The 21,820-nt window shown below is 36.1% G+C and overlaps 1 protein-coding gene across 1 annotated transcript; it reads left to right on the forward strand.

Moving 5' to 3' along the window:
- The first annotated feature begins 224 nt into the window (after positions 1-224).
- Positions 225-19,921, forward strand: LOC131154851 (uncharacterized). The gene is made up of 2 exons (XM_058107640.1): positions 225-1,730; positions 19,563-19,921. The coding sequence occupies exons 1-2, from the start codon at positions 534-536 to the stop codon at positions 19,719-19,721; spliced, it is 1,356 nt and encodes a 451-aa protein (XP_057963623.1). The 5' UTR covers positions 225-533; the 3' UTR covers positions 19,722-19,921.
- The last annotated feature ends 1,899 nt before the right edge of the window (positions 19,922-21,820 follow it).

Here is a 21,820-nt window from a genome sequence, read left to right on the forward strand (position 1 = left end):
GAGTTCATAATAAAAATACATAAAAATAATTAATTCTAAATTTTATCATGAAGATATTTATTTATTTTTATTATATCTAGAATAAAATAATTTAAAAATATAAAAAATAATTATTTTTTCCATTCTCAAATTTTAGATTATATTTTATCCTATTCTAAGAATAGCTATAGTTGAATTTCTAAATTTTAAACTATAAAATAAGTAGTTGCACAAGCCCAACATCCCAATTAATTAGTCATATACTGTCATACCTTTCTCGATGGAGCCTATTTACCCCAGGCCCAACCGCCCAAGAACACAGCAGCCAAGCCCCAAAACCGCAAACCCTGTGTGCCACTGCCAAAGCCCAAAGGTCCAAAAGAGACGCGCTCTACAAACGAGAGAGAGAGAGAGAGAGACTCACATACTGGATTCTATTTAAAGGAACCAGATGCTGCCTTGCGTCCGGAACCTCTTCGCGGTCACAGTGGTGTTTGCAGAATCGATCTTACAACGTATAATTTACTGCTAGATTTCGTTTGTGTCTCCGTCACATGGATTCGCTGCTAGCAAGCTATGGCTCCTCGGACGAAGAAGGAGAGGAAGAGCAAAAACAGGAAGAGCTCCATAGTAATTCTTCAAAGCCACCCTCTAAAATTAGCGGAGTCTCCTCTAACTTCAGCGACAGCCCTAAAATCTCCTCCATCTTCTCCTCATTCCCACAACCCAAATCTTCTGTCTTCTCCCTTCCCCCTCCAAAATCCAACGTTTCGAGGCGACAACCCTCGACAAATTTCCCATCTTCAGATCCCAAAAACCAGGAAGAAGAGGAAGGAGAAGGAGACGAGCAGCAACGGGAAGATTTAAGTCCTGCCTCCATATCCACTTCTAACTTTCGCGGACAATCTTCCACCGACGTTAGCAGTGGTGCTAAAACCTCCGCCTTGTTCTTTTCCCTTCCTGAACCCAAATCATCTTCTGTTTTCTCTGCTTTTCCTCCCCCAAAGTCAAATATTCAAGCCCTTCCAATCCTCTCTACATCTGAACCCTATCCTAAAAAGGTTGTTCAGTTCAAGCCTCCCATAAACCCATCGTTTTTAAAGTCTCGTGCTGTCAACGACGACGACGACGATGACAACGATGATGATGATAGGGACAAAGAAAGAAAACGGACCAAAGAATTTGAATCTTCGGCTCAAACATCTTCTGTGAAATCTTTCTTGTCCAGCATCCCTGCACCCAAGAACTCGGCAGCATTAGGTGCTCTCCCATCAATGGGTTCCGGTCGTAGGTCAATTGTGGAAGCGGATATACCCTCTTCAGATTCGAATAGTTTTAGGGTGGAGAGCCAAGTGGGTGTTAATTTCAGTGTAGGGAACCGTGATAGCCATTGGATTGATGTGTCATCTTCAGCTCCATCAGGAGTGGTTAGTGCTTCTTCAGAAATTGTAACAAATGGTAGTGACTTTTCTAGTGGGGGTTCAGCCGTTGAAAATTATGAGAATCATGATAGTTATGGTGGTTTCCAAGGTTATGGGCATTATGAGAGCAATGGGCCTGATGACTCGTTGGTTACCATGGAACCAGATGCTCTTGGGTTGGCTAAAAATCCTGTGAAAGTTCCTGGGAAGAGAGGGAGAAACGAAGTTCCTATGGAAATCGTTGAGGTCAGACAGGATGAATTGATAAAAAATCGACCAAGGGAGGATCAGGTCAAGCTAACTGGAATTGCTTTTGGTCCCTCTTACCAGGTATTTTTGATACATTTTTCGTCTTCATTGTGATATTTCAGGTTTTGTAATTTATTTTTAATAAATGTTTGGTTATTATCAAGGCACTGCCTGAGCTTGCTAACAACTAACAAAGCTCCATAGTTTCAAAAATCAACCAAATGAAACCTAGTACTCATGTCATGTATCAAATAGGACCTTCTTTTCAATGTCATCAAATTATAACAGTTCTACAATGAAACAAAAAGATGGATTTATATATTCCTTGCTTCAGCTTCTGTGATGAATTGAAGTGGTGGTTCAAATTTAACATAAATTCAGTTCTCAGAGTAAAGATGAGGGCAAATTTGTCTATAGGTGTGGACAGATATGATTACACTTAAGGTCCAATTTGATATCCTATTGATCAATTTCAAAACTTCCAGGTGGGGGTGGGGATGCCCTAATAATAAAACCTAAATATTCTTTCATTGTGCAGCTTACTTGAAGGGTCAAAAGCATTGGCATTATATTTATGCTGTTTATGTAGATAATAGGTAAAACATTATTAGTCTTCCTGTAAGAACTAAAGGGTTGCAAATTCTTAAGTTTTCTATTTGTGCTAATAATATCCATTTGAAATCCACATTGCCCCAAGGAACTTCAACATTTTGATTTGAAAAATTATAATAGGCACAATGAGTTGTGGTGCTATCCCAATTTTACCTAGAATAGAGAACGATCCATTTTGTGTAACGGGAATGGGATCATTGTATAGTTTGTTATTATTAGTATTATGTCTTCCAATCGGAAGGTATAATGTTTTGGTTCATGCTCTAGAATGTGGTATATTCATTATATACTATACATAGGTGAAAAATGTGTAGTGGCACTTATAATATTTAAACTCCAAAGAGATTTTAATTTTTGAAGTACATCAATAATGACGTAAAGAAAATTATTATACAACAATAAGCCTTAGATTAGGAAACAATAGAAGGCATTATCCCCTTATGCGTGCGTGATGCGTTTTAGCAGCAATAAGTATTATTCTCATCTTTTATATCAGGAGATTGGAATGTATGGAATAACTTACTTGGTCATTTTGGTGAGTATTTGTATTTTTGTTAGTTTATCATTTTGGGTAAGTGTTTGATGTGCTTGATTTTGTCGGAGACTTTTTGTTAAGATAGGCTCTGGGAGGTGAAAGGGTGCTAGAATATTGTTTTTTTTTTTTTTGCAGTCTATTTTGGGGTATTTGGTTGGTGAGGAATGTTTGCACCTTTAGAGTTATTCTATGTCTCTTTTGCTTTAGGACGTAATCATTTTGCTTGCTTCTCTCTGGGCTTATTCTTCTGGTTATGATTGGAATTGCTTCTTGGGCTTCTAGTGGGATTGAATGGACATGTTGACTTGAGGTTCCTTGTGTTTTTATTTTTTTGATAAACAAATAATTGTATTAAAAGAGAGAAGAATCTGCATTAGAAAATTAGAAAGAGAAAGGACCTGAAAAAAATAAAAGGCAGGGAGAGTAAGAAATCCTCCCTTTACATCAATAGAAACTAGTTACAAAGAATGCAACTTAAATAGAGAACCAAACTCAAATGTAATAGGGTCAACCAATCCCACTGCAAATCTTTCAGAGAAACATGACGAAAAAAGCCATTCGCCAACACAAGATATACCACTTTACTCCAAAGCAAATTGTTAGTAATAGCCACATTTCTGAATATTCTTGCATTCCTTTCCAGTCGAACACGCCAAATAAGAGCCATAACAATGCAATGCCATATAGCTTTATGATCCTTCCCCTTGCCAAATCCCCTAAAAGTAATGGTATAAAAGGCCTTCAAAGTGTATGGACAGACCGAATTTTTACCAAATATACCAAATAACTTATTACAAATAGCCAGCGTGAAAGGGCAATGAAGAAACAGATTTGCACAAGATTCTTTGCTCTTCATACAAAGGACACAAGTTTCGTGGGACAGGGACTTATTAGGTCTTCTCTTTTGGAGCAAATCATTGGTATTAATTCTTTCAAGTATTGCAGTCTAAGTAATTATTCTTTTGAGGTTCGTCTTCTTCTTTTGAGTTTTCTTCTCTTTTATTTGTTTATTTATTTTTCTTTTAAGAGGATTTTGTCCTCGTTGTTGTACTATTATGTTTTCTTCCCTCTCTTAAAATGCTTTTGTTTTCTATTAGAAAAACAAATGGAATGCAACAATGCTCCCCTTTTACCAATAAAACTACATGCCATGTGGAAAATATTAAACTAAAACATAGGATTGATTGATTTGGTCTTCTAGAACAATTATGTACCTTATTTTGGAATTTCATACCAATTCACATTTCTATAGGATATTAGCTCTTTTTGGTAACAAAGTGCCGTCCCGACTGAGGTCTTTTTGTTGGAGTGGTGGCAGTTCCCTAGTAAAAGGTGTCTTCATCCTATTGTAGTTAGGGGTGTTTTAGTGTTCAGTTGTGAAAATATAGGGTGCAGGTGGTGACAGTGGTGTGGTAGAACTCATGATCTCTGGCTATAACCTGTTTTCTCCCTTTTTTTTTTCCTCTCCTATATTCTTTGGCTGAATTCCTAATTCATCTAATGCTTAAGGAAGAAAGGGCTTTGGAGTTAGGTGGACAGCCAAAAAGAGTGATTTAGTTTGTCTTGAGGAGTATGGAAAGGGATTTTTTGTCCCCATTTTTGTTTGTCCTTGTGGTGGATGTGTTAAGTAGGATGAGAGATAGGGCTGTAGATAGGACGGCAGTGTGGGGTATTAAGGTGGGGAGGGAGGAGGTGGTTGTTTCTTGTTTGCCGTTTGCAGATGACACTGTTATTTTTCTAGATGAACATGTTAAGTCTTATGTAAACATTATCACAGATTTTTTAAGAGGGTATCTAGTCTTAGAATTGATTATGTGAACAGTGGGAGTTGGGGATATTAATTTTTTTAGTGTTAAAATTTTGGGGCTGACATGTGACATCCTTAGCTGGGTGCAGTGTCTTCCTTTGGGAGGAAAGCATCACTCTTTTGATGTCTGGAATCCTGTGGTAACTAAGGTCGCTAAGAGGTTGGATGGGTGGCAAGGTGCTTTATTCTCTTTAGGGGACTCTATCACTCTCACGCAAGCTAATTTGTCCACCATTCCTTTATATGTATATTGATCTCTATTTAGGATTTTGGGAGGGGTAGTTGAAAAGCTTGACAGGATTATCAGGGATATTCTTTGGTCGGGTATAGGGAGAGGAGAAATCATTTGGTCAAGTGGGGAGGTGGTGTGTGGGTAGGAGGAGGGAGAGTCCGGTCTTGGTAATTTGGTATCTTAAAGCACTAGTCTTTTGGGTAATGGTTGTGGCTGTTTCCCTTGGAGGCAAATTACCTACGACAGAGAGTTGCAAAAGCAACTTTGGCTTGCAGGAGAATGGGTGCAATGCTAGTTTGGGGCTTAAATGCTCATCTGAGAGTCCTTGGACTTGGAGGCTTATTTCGCAGGTTTGCCCTTTATTCCTTAACAAAGTTACAAGTAAGAACATGAGCTTTCTTCTTTGCCTATGGTGCCAAAGGGTAGTCAGATCTCTAATAGGAGTGATGGTAGGAAGTGGTGTTTGTATTCTTTTCGAGTAATATTCATTGTGATATTTCAGGTTTTGTAATTTGATTTTAACAAGTGTTTGGTTATTATCAAGGCACTGCCTGAGCTTGCTAACAACTATCAAAGCTCCATAGTTTCAAAAATCAACCAAATGAAATCTTGGACTCATGTCATGCATCAAATAGGACCTTTTGTTCAATGTCATCAAATTATAACAGTTCGATAATGAAACAAAAAGATGTATTTATATATTCCTTGCTTCATCTTCTGTGATGAATTGAAGTGGTGGTTCAAATTTACAATAAAGTCAGTTCTCAGAGTAAAGATGAGAGCAAATTTGTCTATAGATGTGGACAGATATGATTACACTTAAGGTCCCATTTGATATCCTATTGATCAATTTTAAAACTTCCAGGTGGGGGTGGGGATGCCCTAATAATAAAACTTAAATATTCTTTCATTGTGCTGCTTACTTGAAGGGTCAAAAGCATTGGCATTATATTTATTCTATTTATGTAGATAATAGGTAAAACATTATTAGTCTTGCTGTAAGAACTATAGGGTTGCAAATTCTTAAGTTTTCTATTTGTGCTAATAATATCCATTTGAAATCCACATTGCCCCAAGGAACTTCAACATTTTGATTTGAAAAATTATAATAGGCACAATGAGTTGTGGTGCTATCCCAATTTTACCTAGAATAGAGAATGATCCATTTTGTGTAACGGGAATGGGATCATTGTATAGTTTGTTATTATTAGTATTATGTCTTCCAATCGGAAGGTATAATGTTTTGGTTCATGCTCTAGAATGTGGTATAGTCATTATATACTAATACATAGGTGAAAAATGTGTAGTGGCACTTATAATATTTAAACTCCAAAGAGATTTTAATTTTTGAAGTATATCAATAATGACGTGAAAGAAAATTATTATACAACAATAAGCCTTAGATTAGGAAACAATAGAAGGCATTATCCCCTTATGCGTGCGTGATGCGTTTTAGCAGCAATAAGTATTATTCTCATCTTTTATAGCAGGAGATTGGAATGTATGGAATAACTTATTTGGTCATTTTGGTGAGTATTTGTATTTTTGTTAGTTTATCATTTTGGGTAAGTGTTTGATGTGCTTGATTTTGTCGGAGACTTTTTGTTAAGATAGGCTCTGGGAGGTGAAAGGGTGCTAGAAAATTGTTTTTTTTTGCAGTCTATTTTGGGGTATATGGTTGGTGAGGAATGTTTGCACCTTTAGAGGTTATTCTATGTCTCTTTTGCTTTAGGACGTAATCATTTTGCTTGCTTCTCTCTGGGCTTATTCTTCTGGTTATTATGATTGGAATTGCTTCTTGGGCTTCTAGTGGGATAGAATGGCCATGTTAACTTGAAGACTGGGAGAGTAAGAAATCCTCCATTTACATCAATAGAAACTAGTTACAAAGAATGCAACTTAAATAGAGAGCCAAACTCAAATGTAATAGGGTCAACCAATCCCAGTGCAAATCTTTCAGTGAAACAAGATGAAAAAAACCATTCGCCAACGCAAGATATACCATTCTACTCCAAAGAAAATTGTTAGCAATAGCCACATTTCTGAATATTCTTGTGTTCCTTTCCAACCGAACACACCAAATAAGAGCCATAACGGTATAAAAGGCCTTCAAAGTGTATGGACAGACCGAATTTGTACCAAATATACCAAATTACTCATTACAAATAGCCAGCGTGAAAGGGCAATGAAGAAACAGAATTGCACAAGACTCTTCGCTCTTCATATTGCAGTCCAAGTAATTATTCTTTTGAGGTTCGTCTTCTTCTTTTGAGTTTTCTTCTCTTTTATTTGTTTATTTATTTTTCTTTTAAGAGGATTTTGTCCTCATTGTTGTACTATTATGTTTTCTTCCCTGTCTTAAAATGCTTTTGTTTTCTATTAGAAAAACAAAAAGAATGCAACAATGCTCCCCTCTTACCAATAAAACTACATGCCATGTGGAAAATATTAAACTAAAACGTAGGATTGCTAGATTTGGTCTTCTAGAACAATTATGTACCTTATTTTGGAATGTTCATACCAATTCACGTTTCTATAGGATATTAGTTCTATTTGGTAACTAAGTGCCGTCCTGCCTGAGGTCTTTTTGTTGGAGTGGTGGCAGTTCCCTAGTAAAAGGTATCTTCGTCCTATTGTAGTTAGGGGTGTTTTAGTGTTCAGTTGTGAAAATATAGGGTGCAGCTGGTGTGGTAGAAGTAGAACTGATGATCTCTGGCTGTAACCTTTTCTCTCCCCCTTTTTTTTCCTCTCCTATATTCTTTGGCTAAAATTCTAATTCATCTAATGCTTAATGAGGAAAGGGCTTTGGAGTTACGTGGACGAATTGGATGAGGAGCTATTTGTTGAATGCTTTTTTTTTTTTCAAATGATTATTAATGGACAGCCAAAAAGGGTGATTTAGTTCGTCTTGAGGAGTATGGAAAGGGATTTTTTATCCCCATTTTTGTTTGTCCTTGTGGTGGATGTGTTGAGTAGGATGAGAGATAGGGTTGTACATAGGACGGCTGTGTTGGGTATTAAGGTGGGGAGGGAGGAGGTGGTTGTTTCTTGTTTGCAGTTTGCAGATGACACTGTTATTTTTCTAGATGAACATGTTGATTCTTCTGTAAACATTATCACAGATTTTTTAGAGGGTATCTAGTCTTAGAATTGATTATGTGAACAGTGGGAGTTGGGGATATTAATTTTTTTAGTGTTAAACTTTTGGGGCTGACATGTGACATCCTTAGCTGGGTGCAGTGTCTTCCTTTGGGAGGAAAGCATCATTCTTTTGGTTTCTGGAATCCTGTGGTAACTAAGGTAGCTATTAGAGGTTGGATGGGTGGCAAGGTGCTTTATTCTCTTTAGGGGACTCTATCACTCTCACACAAGCTAATTTGTCCACCGTTCCTTTATATATATATTGATCTCTATTTAGGATTTTGGGAGGGGTAGTTGAAAAGCTTGACAGGATTATCAGGGATATTCTTTGGTCGGGTATAGGGAGAGGAGAGATCATTTGGTCAAGTGGGGAGGTGGTGTGTGGGTAGGAGGAGGGAGAGTTCGGTCTTGATAATTTGGTATCTTAAAGCACTAGTCTTTTGGGTAATGGTTGTGGCTGTTTCCCTTGGAGGCAAATTTCCTATGACAGAGAGTTTCAAAAGCAACTTTGGCTTGCAGGAGAATGGGTGCAATGCTAGTTTGGGGTTTAAATGCTCATCTGAGAGTCCTTGGACCTAGAGGCTTATTTCACAGGTTTATCCTTTATTCCTCAACAAAGTTACAATTGGGAACATGGGCTTTCTTCTTTTCTTATGGTGCTGGAGGGTAGTCAGATCTCTAATAGGAGTGATGGTAGGAAGTGGTGTTTGGATTCTTTTCGAAGAATATTCGTGTTGAATATATTTGTTTCCTCATGGCTAAGATTGATGTATTTTTCCCTCCTTATGCTGCATTTGGGAGGCTAAAGTCTGCTCTAAAATAGTGGCATTTGTTTGGTTGGTGGCCCTTAATAGAGTTAAAACCAACAATCTACAGAGTAGGATGCCTGCTGAGGGTTTGTCTCCAGATTTATGTTTTTAGTGTGGGTGTAGTTCTGAGAATGTTCCCTGTTTGTTTCTACACTGTTCATTTTCTTGGGGTCTCTGGAATATATTATTTGGAGTTGGTGAAGTGTGGCTGTGTCCAAAGTCAGTGGAGAAGCTGTTAAATATTTCTTTTGTTGGATTTGGGAAGGGGAAGAAATTTGGGAGGTGGTGGAGGTGTGCTCTTTGTGCTGTTTTATGGGGAAGTTGGTTGTCTCAAGGGTTGCTGCTTTAAGGATGTTAATCATAATTGGATGGCATTATTGACTTGATTGTGTTTTTCTGCTCTTATTTCTTTTGTTTGAGGATTCCTTGCCCTTCTTTTTGTGTATCCTTCTGTCTGCTGTCTCTAGTAAAGTTTCTTTTTTCTATTAAAAGAAATTCTAATTCATCATTGTGTGTCTAACTCAGATTTCTCAGATTTATGACATTCTGTCAAGATAATAATCTTCTCCAAATCTGATTGATCTGATTGGTTTTAGGCAATCTTTAACCCTCCCAAACACCCAAAAAGTTTTCCCATTGATTTGTTTCAGAATTCGGAAGTTTCTTATGTCTTAGTTTGGAATTGGAATGAAATATTCCTTGTAATCCTTTATTTCATTCTTAAGAAAAAAAGATGTTTCATGATATTGAAGGAAATATCTTAACTTATACAAGTTAATAAGTTGGATTTGTGATAATTTGTAAAATACACATGCTTGTGACAAGAAGGATAAGTCACAAAAAATCTGTGAATTCTTATTACTAATATTATGAAGTGATTTTTTAATAGTTGAAATAAAGTGAATTGTAGTTTGGTTTGTTTTATCAATTCTTTCTTTATTTTCTTCATTATTGTAAATGTATTTATTAATAATTTTTTTTTATTCAAAAAAAAGTTGTGCATTGGTTTTGGGAATATAATGATGCATAAAAGGATGTCTATGTATATCTTTTCAATTAAAAATTTCATAAAATAATGTGATTTACAAATTAAGCAAGCATTTTTTTCTTTCTAATATATGCCAAATCTTTTTTGGTGATTTAAACCTTTTAGCATTATTATTTCGTTTGTTAGGACCATGGACTTAAATTTCCACAAAATTGTCGAAATTTCCGTCAAAATTTCCGATTTCTGTCACCCTCAAAATCAAAATGGCAATCGATTTCCATATTGCATAATTTCTGTCGAAATCTCAACAAATAATTCAAAATTTATCGAAATCTTGAAATTTTAGCGAAACTTGTCGAAATTTTAACTACAATGAAATTTCGTCAGAATTCAAAAAAGAAATTTAGGAGTGAAGTGAAATTTCTATCTTAATTTTTTTATTAAAACAAAAGATTATTACAAGTGCTTTTGAAATTATATGAAAAAATAACTTAAGAGTAACGAGTTTATTTAACCATTCATGTCTAAATTATCATTATTTGTATAATAAATAATATTTAAATGATTTATGAATTTCATTTGTATTAATTGAATATGTTTAATGTATATTATCTTACAAATATGTTTGATACACATACTATTGTACAACTTTTCCACCTCATACATAACATAGATGTATTTAATTTGTAATATATTAGTCCTAAAACTTATATTATTATGTTTGTTAACCATTTCTAAAGTTTCACAAGGAATTCCATGCTTTACTACTAATTTCTGATATTTTTTCAAATTGAAATCGAAATCGAAATTTTCGTCAAAATTTTCGTACTTTTAGAGCTTCGAAATTTGATTCGAAATCAAAATTTAAGACCTTGGTTAGAACTAATATTTATCTCTGGAGTTAGAAATCCTTTTTTCTTGTTTTTGTAATTATTTCTATTTGATTTCGGATTGTGTTTGTTTGTTCTATAAGTCAGATCTTTCATTTTTTTCCCTGTCAGTAGATACTTTGTCCAATCCATAAATCGATTTTGAATGGATGATTCATGAATCATCCGAATATTGGTTATAGAATCTTTTCCTTTTCTAGTTTCACTCGATTCATATACTTCTCTCAACACAAATAATAGAATTGTGTTTACTTTTGAATGGTTTTTTATTATTCTTTTGAAAATGCTTTTGATAACCTATTTTTTTTGTTTCTTTTGAGACCTTTAGAAACAATTTTGTTCTTTCTTTTAAAACTCTTCGAACTAGAAAATGCCTCTTTTTCAATCAGATTGGAGAAGATTCTTGTTCGTCTTTTTTGTATCCTTCTGTCTGCTGTCTCTAATAAAGTTTCTTTTTTCTATTAAAAGAAATTCTAGTTCATCTATTGTGTGTCTAACTCCGATTTATTAGATTTATAACATGTTATCAAGGCAATAATCTCCCCCATCCCCGCTTTTTTTTTTTTTTATCTCTCCCTAGTCAATTCTTAAATCAAATGCTCTCTCTCTCTTGTTTAAGAGTTGTTTATGGACCTCTTGTACTTCTCGGTTGGGCTGTGTGAATCCATTATTGGATGCAGTATGTGTTTGTGAGGTGTTTGTTGACGCAGAGGCAGTTGCATAGATTGCTGTTGCTGGCTGAATTCGTGGTTGGTTTTGGGGTGTTTGATTGTGTGAAGCTGTAGAATGGTTTAGGTGGTTGGGAGAGGGGGGAGTGGTTTGGTGTTCAATGTCTCTGTTTCCTTGTCCTGCCTGGCATTTGCAATCAGTTACTGTGAGGAGGTGTATTTGTGAGTTTCGTGGCTAGTCTTTGAAACACTCCAGTGAATTTTTTATTAGCCTCAATGCTTTTTGTCATAAAGACAATGTGTGCAGTTGCTGTTGTCATCTGTGAGGTTGTTTTTTGTTGGCTACTGGAGCATAGTTTGTGTGTTGTGGGTTGCTCACATTCTTTGTCTTAATATTCTTTTACTAAAGAATATTAATAATGTGAATATGCAGATTACAGCTATTAAGTTGGCTGCTCCCCTTGAATTACCTATTGTGGTCTCTCTCTCTCTCTCTCTCTCTCTCTCTCGGTAACAGAAGAAGATATTTCATCAATAGGAAAAGAATTTACAAAGAGGAGAATAAGACATCTCCCTTCAAAATTCTGGAACAAACCAGAAGAAAAAAACTACAGAACTAATGCCTCATCCTATGATCGCTTGATTTGATTTATTTATATCCTTGAATCTTAATATTTAGTATTCTACAGTTTCCTTTGCTGAAAGTTTTGGTACTTCTGCTTCTTATTGTGGAGAGCGAAGTGGGTATTGACTCCAACGTAGGGAACCATGATAGTCATTGGATTAATTTTTCATCTTCATCTCCATCAGGAATGGTTGGTGCTTCATTAGAAACTGTAACAAATGGTAGTGTTTGTCCTAGTGGGGGTTTCAGCTGTTGAAAATTATGATAATTATGATAGTTATGGTGGTTTTGTTGATTGTAGTGGTGTTCATGTTTGCCTTCATCGTTTTGTTGGAAGGAAAATTATACTAACTTGGGATCAGTGTTTGTTATCTCCATGGCATACTAGCATTGGCCACCTTGTCTTTTGCTCACAGTGATGTTGTGGTGTAGAGGATTCATCTAGCACATGTGGCCGTTTACATTATCCACCGTGTCTTGAGAGGAGTATAAAAACTTTGTGGTTGAGTAGCTTCAAGCTCAGCCTTTTGACACTTTAGTGCTACTGTAGTTGACTCTGGAGGGTATCCTGCCTCTATGTCCTCAAATCCGTGGATTTTTAATTCTAATGCCTCATCCTATGATCACTTGATTTGATTTATTTAAATCCTTAAACTTAGTATTTATTATTCTACAGTTCCCTTTGCTGACTGCTTTTTTACTCTTGCCTCTCATTGTGGAGATACTTTCCTTTTGCTTATTTTCACTTTGTTTTGCATGTATCTAAATTTCCTTAAATGTTATTAGTGAGTCACTTGACAAAGTCTTTTAATCAATGACCTTCTATCCATCTGATTGTGTTATTCTGGTATTTAGACAAAGAAGAAGATTAGTGGATGGTTTAAGAAGGATTGGCAATTCTATTTTGTTGGAGATGGCAGTAGTTCATGTTCCCATACGGGTGTCTTTTTCTTTTAATGATTTTTCTTTAAAACAGTGGCATGCTTGACTATGGTGTCTGTATCTTCTAATGATTTAGGAAATATTACCAGTTTTCAAGTATGTTTTTTGTTTTAAGTGTCAAGCTTGTCTATTAAGGTAGCATTGTCGGTCTTTATTTTGGTCTAGGATTGAGACTCATAGTAAATCATTGTTTTCTTTTTTTTTTCATCCGGATATTTGAACTTGTGCAGTTCAGCCCATCTGGTTATAAATAGGTCAATATTTTGTGCCCTTTGTGAATGATTTTCTTCCCTAACTCGGTTATATTTGTTGAAAGATAAAGCTAATTTCCTTACCCTGTGTGTGGGAGCATGGATTTTGGACCTTGGATTTGGATTTGTGTGAATTTGGACAAAACTTAATATAAGATTGTATTGAGTTTTTACCAAAACCACACAAATCCAAATCCTAGCCCTGAAATCCATGGTCCCAGACACTACCTTAGTGTATTTCATTCAATTTATAATGAAATAAAAAATCAATTTGGTTAGTGTTAGAATTTCTCATTTTGATATTCTTTGAATTTGTTCAAAATTAGATTCAATCCTCTCTCTGTGATAAAGGGATTATTTGTGCCTACAACCCTCTGCAAAATGAGGTTGCCTTGGAAAATAGCGCTTATCTTGCCTCGTCATTATTGTTTCATATGCATGTTCTCAACATTTTTTTGGGACAATGACACTCTTACAACTTGTATTCTAATTAGCATAATGCCTTCATGTTTCATGGAGGAAAAAATTCTTGTCTCTCGTCTTGCGTCATTTTTGGATACACCTTTTTCAAGTGCACACCTTATTTTTTCTGGGGCTGGGTATTCCTTGGATGACTACCAATATGTTGTTAGTGGTTCACCTTCTTTGGACCCATTGTTCCCTATTCTCATTCCTTTTCAGTGTAACTCATTTGTTGTCCCCAGTGAGACATATGTTGCTATTCCTGAGAAACATTTGAAGGTCTGTGAAAGTCATGAGTGGGGAGTTGATGTCTTAGTGCCTCTTTATCCATCTATTGTATCAGGCTATGATTTTAGAGATTGACCTTGCTTAAACTTGGATTTTCATGTTGCTTATCGTAAAAATGCTAGATCTTGCACTTAGAAGTGCTTAGTTCCTAATTATTGCTAGTTTTATGGTCATGCGCCGAACACTTCCACTTATATAAGGGTATCACGGGCCGACTATTTCACACCTTTGTGAAAGGACCGTGCGGCACTAGCTAAAGCACTCTTGCTTAACTAGCTAGCCTATCGTTTACCACAATTCATCAATGAAACACTTTCATATCATTCAATCAAATATCAGCGGAAGCAGTAAGCAATAATGAAAGCAGTGGCAAGTAAGCAGTAAACATTGAAGCAACGTAATTCATTAACAACACCTCCGTTAACATTGTGTGTCTATTAAGGAAGGCAAGTAGGCTAAACACGTTGACAATATCTAGTGAATTTTACAAGTTGATGAACACTCACCCTCCCCTATAGAGCTTTATATGCAATCCTCACCCTAGCATTAGGAAACATTAAAGTGACCGATGAGTCATACTGCCTTATTTGGCATAGGGAGAAACTACTACTAGAAAATAAACCTACACTAATATTTACATGATGGAACCCCATCCCCAAATGCACGAGACAAGCAGTCACAAGCAAGCATAATGCCCTGAACAAGCTCAGCTTGTGACGCTCCCCCACTTACGCAGTCAATGTCCTCGTAGACTTTGACGCTAGGTACACTTCTACTTTGTCCACGAACGGTTTCATATCTTCCACAAAAATCCATTTGATTTCTTCATCACCAAGGTCTTTCCACTTCACTAAGAACTCCCGCTGCTTCTTCCTTGAGGATGTGAACTCTCTGTCTGCAAGGATATCTTCAACTTCACGTCTGTCAGGTTGCACTGTCTTCCAACTCTGCTCTGTTTGACTAACTTCTGCTTGGATCGTCAATGTCGGCGTTGAACGACTTCAGGCAGCTGGTGTGAAATCATCCAAGTTGGAGGCTCGATTCTGTAAAAGGCCTTCTTGACTTTGGCCAAGATACAGGTCCTTCATATTTGCGAAGTAGTCTCCTATCTCATCCTCGTAGTGACCTGATCTATTCAGGATTGAGCTTAACAAGCACCAAGTCACCTACGTTGAAGTGCTGTAGTCTTCTCCCTTAATTTGCCCACTTCTTCATCCGCTTAGAAGCTTGCTCCAGATAGGCTCAGGCAATCTCTACAATCTGTCTTCATTCTCTAGTGAATATGTACGCCTTGGGATTCTTTCCTCTGTATGACTTGTCCACTGTGTGAGGTAACAACGGCTACTGGCTTGTAACAAGCTCAAAAGGGCTTTTGTTGATTGTTGAGCTCCTTTGGGCATTGAAATAGAACTGAGCCACATCAAGTAGTTGCACCCAATTCTTCTGATTGGCATTGACAAATTGGCGCAAGTACTTTTCTAGTAGCCCATTGAACTCTCCGTTTGTTTGTGGATGGTAACTTGAAGAGATGTCAAGATGTGAACTGAGGATTCTAAAAAGTTCTGTCTAGAAGTTGCTAGTGAATCTTGAGTCTCGGTCACTAACAATGTCTTGGGGAACACCCCAAAATTTCACAACATTCGTAAAGAATAATTGTGCCATCTCCTCTGCCGAGTAGTATTTTGGTGCAGCTATAAATATACCATACTTCAAAAACATGTCTACAACCACAAGTATAGACCCTACATCTCCCACTCTGGGCAGGTTGGTGATGAAGTCCAGTGTGACATTTTCCTATGGTTTGGATGGTACTGGTAGGGGCTCCAGCAACCCTGCAATCTTCTTCCGCTCCACCTTGTCTTGTTGGCAAGTGAGACAAGTTTAGGTATAATCAACCACATCATCACGCATGTGCGGCCAATAATACCTTTACTTCAATAAGGCCAAAGTGCGTTGCCATCCTGGATGTCCGGCCCACATGGTATCATGATAATCTCAACAGTGTCTTCCTAAGATCACCAGCTCGTGGCACAAAGAGTCGACTACCATGGGTTATATTAGCAATCCGTCGTCCATCCAGAATTGACGTGTTTTCCGCTCTTTGTTCAGCTTCATTAGGTTCTGCGCAACTGGATCTTTGGCTAAATTCTCTTTGATGCGCTGCATCGTCATGGTAACAGTACTCACAGTCAAGTGTGCTACCATCTGCAAGGCCACTAGCTTGGGCTTCCTACTCAGTGCATCAGCGACTTGGTTTAGGCGCTCCACCTTGTTCTCAAAGGAGAAATCAAATTCTATCAAGAATTCTTGCCATCGGCTCTTCTTGGGTGTCAACTTCAGCTATGTGAAGAAATGACGCACATCCGAGTTATCTATTTTCACCACAAACCTTGTCCCAAGTAAGTAATGCCTCCACATGCGGAGACAATGTATCACCGCTAGCATTTCCTTCTCTTGAATTGTGTACTTCCGCTCTGCTTCACTAAGCTTACGACTCCTGTACGCAATAGGATGCCCCTCCTATAACTTGCATGTCCAGCACTTAGACCTGCTATTACTTAAAACAATAACTGCTGTACAGTAACTTGCATGTCCAGCACTTATACCTGCTATTACTAACACATATTTACAAGTAGTAGTATTAGTAGTACAATAACTTGCATGTCCAGGAATTTATCTTAGTAGTAGTCAAGTAGTAGTAGTCTAGTACTGAACTTGACTTTAGGGCCTGACAGTGCTGAATTTATCTTAGTAGTAGTAGTAGTAGTAGTAGTCAAGTAGTATTAGTCTACTAATGGTACTAGTACAATAACTTGCATGTCCAGCACTTATACTTGCTATTACTTAAAACAATAACTGCTGTACAATAACTTGCATGTCCAGCACTTATACCTGCTATTACCAACACATATTTACAAGTAGTAGTATTAGTAGTACAATAACTTGCATGTCCAGCACTAATACCTGCTATTACTTAAAACAATAACCGTACAATAAAATAACTTGGGAGGAGATAGTGAGTAAGGATTTAATATCCTTGAATCTATCAAAAGAAATGGTTCATGATCGCATAAATTGGCGAAAAATGATTCATATAGCTGACCCCACTTCGTGGGACTAAGGCTTGGTTTTGTTGTTGTTGTTGTAGTATAATTCGCAAGCGATCCTCCATCATATTGTCATCCAAGATTTCATGGTTCTCTTTTCCATAAGATCAATCTAACAGCCCTATTATTGTTTTGTGGACTGTTGCTGCTCGAAAGCAAAAGAGAAATTGTTCAGCATGTGATAATATGTATGCCCACCAGCATATAAGAGCCCCCTAAGACACTGAGCCAAGATTCTTTGTAGATTCATTTCATCTTTATTATTATTAGTAGTAGTATACCAGTGACTGGCACAGGAGGTGGGTACTTTCTTAAATTTTACTGCAATTTAGAACAAAAACAAATTATAGTTGCTGACCCCAAACCTTGTGACAAATATAATTTCATCCTTGTTATTTATTACAATTTGAAAGAAGCTTACTGTTTGTCCATCAACTATCCTCAAATTCTGGAAGGAATTGGTTTATGCATGTTTTGTAACTTCTCACTTCCTAGTTCCCATCTCCCATGGCACTCTTAAAATTCTAGTTCTTCTGTTCAAAATGATGGAAATAGTACAGGAAAGCTCCACGCTTGAATATATAGCCACATCCAATACTTGCACTCTGTCCATGTGATATGGGTTGTAAATTCTTGCAACTCATTTTCATGTGGTGGCTATTTTCCAAACATGCACACTCATGCATAAAGTACAAACACAAGGAGCGAGGGAGGAAGTATTTATGTAGCATATTTTTTAATTATACACACACACACTTGTACATGTATGTGTGCATGTGCACATATTATGCTTTCTTCAAATTGCAAAAAGAATTTGGTCATGTCCTGAATGCAGCAGGTCAAGTTCGTGGTGCTTGTTCATTAAGATGTCAATAATATCTTAATATTTAGGTATGACCACATTTTTTTCTCTAACTGAATTTATTGTATGCTTGTCAGTCAGGTGGGTGGACAAGTTCTGTTCAAACTCCGCTCAAATAAGAGAACTTAAACTCAGGCTCAGCCTATGTAAAGCTCACAATTACCAATATAGTAGACTTATAGTTGAGTAAAAATGTTTCTAAAAATCAATTTAAAATTTTTGATATGGTAAGGAGAATCTGCGACATCAATAATTTGAATTAAGAACCTAACTAGATTACTATTTTTCAAGTTTATTTATTTAAATTAATATAGATTACTTTGGTTCCAGGAGGTCCTGGTTCAAGTCTTGTGCTTCTCTCATTATGTGTTATAATGTACTTTTTTCTGTTTCTGTTTGTGCACCTGTTCAAGTTCATTGATTTGCCCTCTAGCATGCAGGATATGGTCACATGTAAAGGGAGACATTAAATAGCTTGATATACATTGTTGGACCACCATTTAACAGCCTAATCTTTTAGGTAGATCGGTTCTCATAAGATACATATATAGAACATATAATCTATAAAAATAGTTTGGGTCCTATCAAAATCGGCTGAGTTAGGCCCATATGCAACTTCATGCTAAGAATTTTGCCCAATCTTGCTTTTTTCTGGGTCAAATGGACCAATATTTGAGTAGCTCAGCCCAATTGATTGTCGTAACTGTTTACACCTTGGTCAATCTTCATCAACCCACTTGTTCTCCTATCTCCGTCAACCCAAAAATGTTTAGCAAGAGAATGAACTCCAAATACCTCAATACTCGTCAATAACTTCATCTCTTAAATCAAAATACTTCCTATGAAATTTCCATTTTAATTATTTTTTGTTTTTTTGGATATAGAGTGATAGGAATACATACAAAACAAGCCCAGACTAGATGGCACCAATAGCCAGCCTTGTGATTGGAGAGAGAACTCGAACACTGGCTGGAGGAGTGGAACCTGAATATATAGCGCTGTTGAGCCCAGGGGAGTATATACAACAATCCAGACAAAGTGAGATCTGAACCTGGGAATCTTTTTGAGTCCCAAAGACATGCCCTGTTTGTGTACCATTGGGTTAAGACATCACTGGGGCAAAACTTCTATTTGTCAATTGGACAAGCATTTGATTCCATAGCTCCCATATGTCCCATATGTGCCTTGGGCATTTGACCAATCAAAGACCTTTTAGCTGGAGGTCTGTTGAATGTGCCCTTCACCGGATCCAAAATTGACTACTGTTGTAATTATTGAGCATCTACATTGATGATGGAAGTTGTAGAATTAAAGACTCACAGCCCCACACGTACTCATTTCATTGCATGGTTGAAGTTGGTTAATCTTCCAAAGATGACTGTCTTCAGATATGGAAATTGCGAAACCTCTAGCAGAGGTTTGAATTGTTTGCTAAAACATCCAACTTTGTCTGTTGCCTCTAATGAAGTACCTGGAATTTTTCTGCTGAAAATATTTAATTAGAGGTGGTTGGATTTACTGGCCATATTTGTTCCATGATGGCAAATGTTATTTGTTTTTGTGCTTAAATGATGTTCTTTTTTATCCAAAATAACATAAGTAAATAAATAATTATTTAGTTAATTGATTTAATAACTTCTGCTTTAGTTTTGTTTATTGTGTTATTCTTATTTATTTATATATTCTTTTTGTAGCCTGTTTCAACAAAGGGGAAGCCCTCAAAGCTGCACAAGAGGAAGCATCAGATCAGTTCGTTATACTACGATATGAAACAGAAGGAGATGGAACTTGCAGAGCGGCGTTCAAAAGGCTTCCTCACTAAAGCTGAAACACAAGCCAAGTATGGATGGTGAGTTTGGTCAACTGTTGCTTGAAAGAATGGCCAGCTTGAGATTGTTTATTGCTGTAACTGGCATTTGGTATAGAATCTCTGTGGGAACATTAGAAATGGGAGATCAGAGAAGCAGGACTTGCTTAGTTGTGAAAAATAGTTTTCAATTTTCAATTTTATTTTTAATTTTTCAAAGAATTATAAAAATGTTATTTTGTTTTCTAATTTTCTAACATTTTTTTGAGAACTTGGAAAAATGTTTTGGATAAAAAATACTCTCTTCCTTGAGATATGATAAAAAAACGAAAGAGGTTTCAAAAATTGTAATGATTTTCCTCTAAATTTTAAAAATTTCAAAGATCCCTCTAGATTTATTAAAAAGACAACTGGACTTATATTTAGCAAAAAACAATTTTTTTTTTTGAAGATTATAAGTGACCTAACAATTAGATATCAGGAGAAATTTGTGGGATTTTTGTAATTTCAAGTGATTTTTTTTTAAATCAAATTTCATGGAAAGTCAATGTTTTGTCCAAATGTTTGTTTATTATTATTATTTCTAAGCTTCTCATTTAAATGTCGGAAAGTAAAAATTAAAATGGTATTTTTATTTCAAATAATTGAACATAAAAAATAAAAAGAATTTTCTACTAGCTAAACAATCCTCTCGATACCTACTAACACACACTAATACATACTTTGACAATAATAACACATAATAAATGTTGGCACAGACTCAAGTGGCTTGTTTATTGCAAAATTATTTGGTGACCGTTTTAAAAAACAAGTGAAATTGAAAATTCGAATCACTAATTCACTAGTCAGCCTTTTTAAAATTTCTTGAAAATGAAGTCAACACTTTATTTATTTTTGGAAAGGTAAATAACGGAAAATCTTTTCTCAACGAGATTAGGTTTGGGAGTACTTTTTTGAGTAGGGAAGGTGACCCCTTAATCCTTTGGATTAAGAGATTAGTACCCTAAAATACTTGTTCCAAGAACAATTATTGCTTTTATCTTATGTTTGTGCCCTGTTTGAAATATTTTGATTGCCTAAAATTGAAAAATTGAAAATTATAGCAAAGAAATAAGAGACAATAGGGATCGATTGACCACGCCCTTAGAGGCTGATCGACCTGCCTTGCTCTCGGGTTAGGCCAGCTGATAGTCCTCTAATGGGCGGTCAATTGTCTGCAATAGAATACCACTCACCCCAACCCTTTGAAAAGGCTTTCGTGGTGTCTATCTACAGGCTAAAGTCCCAAAGACCCCACTACTTATTGCCTTTTCAAAAAAATTAAAAATAAAATCTTACATAAAGAAAACAAAGGATTTTTGTTTTTTCGAAGTTGTGGTTGTATCTTATATGAGATAGACTGCCTACGTACTCTTTGAAAAAGAGGATCAAGCCACTTGTAGTTCCTCAAAACATTTTTAAAATTGATTTTAAAAATATTTTGGAGTTTGGAAATTAAACCATTAAATCATTTGGAAAAATCAACATTTTTGGTAAAAAATCTATTTTCCAGAAAACTCATTACATGAACTGAGCCTTGAAATCTCTGAATTTTTGTAGAAAAAAAATCATTTTCTGCTCCCAAGTTGCATCATAGGTGATTACTTTGAAAATTGATTTATTTTCAAAAAAATAATTTAAAATTTAGTTTTTTGATGGGAGAACCACAAACTTGCCTTGAAAACACTTGAAATTGGAGTCAAATTCATTCCGGAAAATTTCCAAAAGCCACATCATGCGCTTTCTTTTCAGAATTCTTTTTTAGAAAATCCTTGAAAAATGACATTTTGATTTTTAAAGGAGAAAATCATAAAACCAACATCGCTTAATCAGTTAGTAGAATTGACCATACACTCCAGTTAGTGGCCAAACCAAATGCTAACCTAAAATATCAAGAAAAGTTCAAAAAAAAGTGGTTGCAAACAACTTTTGGATTGGCTAGTCAATTGTGCCTTAATAACCGATTGATCACTTGTAGAGAAGTGACGGTTGACTGGCCTCAAGGCTGGTCAACTGTTTTTTTCATTATTTTCATAATTTTCATACAAAATTTATGAAACTAGAGCATCAACCTTATCTAAACCTATCCTAGATGACATGCAAGTT

Source organism: Malania oleifera, chromosome 5 (genome assembly GCF_029873635.1).
Source record: "Malania oleifera isolate guangnan ecotype guangnan chromosome 5, ASM2987363v1, whole genome shotgun sequence".
Taxonomy (NCBI): domain Eukaryota; kingdom Viridiplantae; phylum Streptophyta; class Magnoliopsida; order Santalales; family Ximeniaceae; genus Malania; species Malania oleifera.

Coding starts and splice junctions, on each gene's coding strand:
- LOC131154851 (XM_058107640.1), top strand. CDS start 534: ATGGATTCGCTGCTAGCAAGCTATGGCTCCTCGGACGAAGAAGGAGAG. Junction 1,731..19,562: donor CTTTTGGTCCCTCTTACCAG/GTATTTTTGATA, acceptor TTCTTTTTGTAG/CCTGTTTCAACAAAGGGGAA.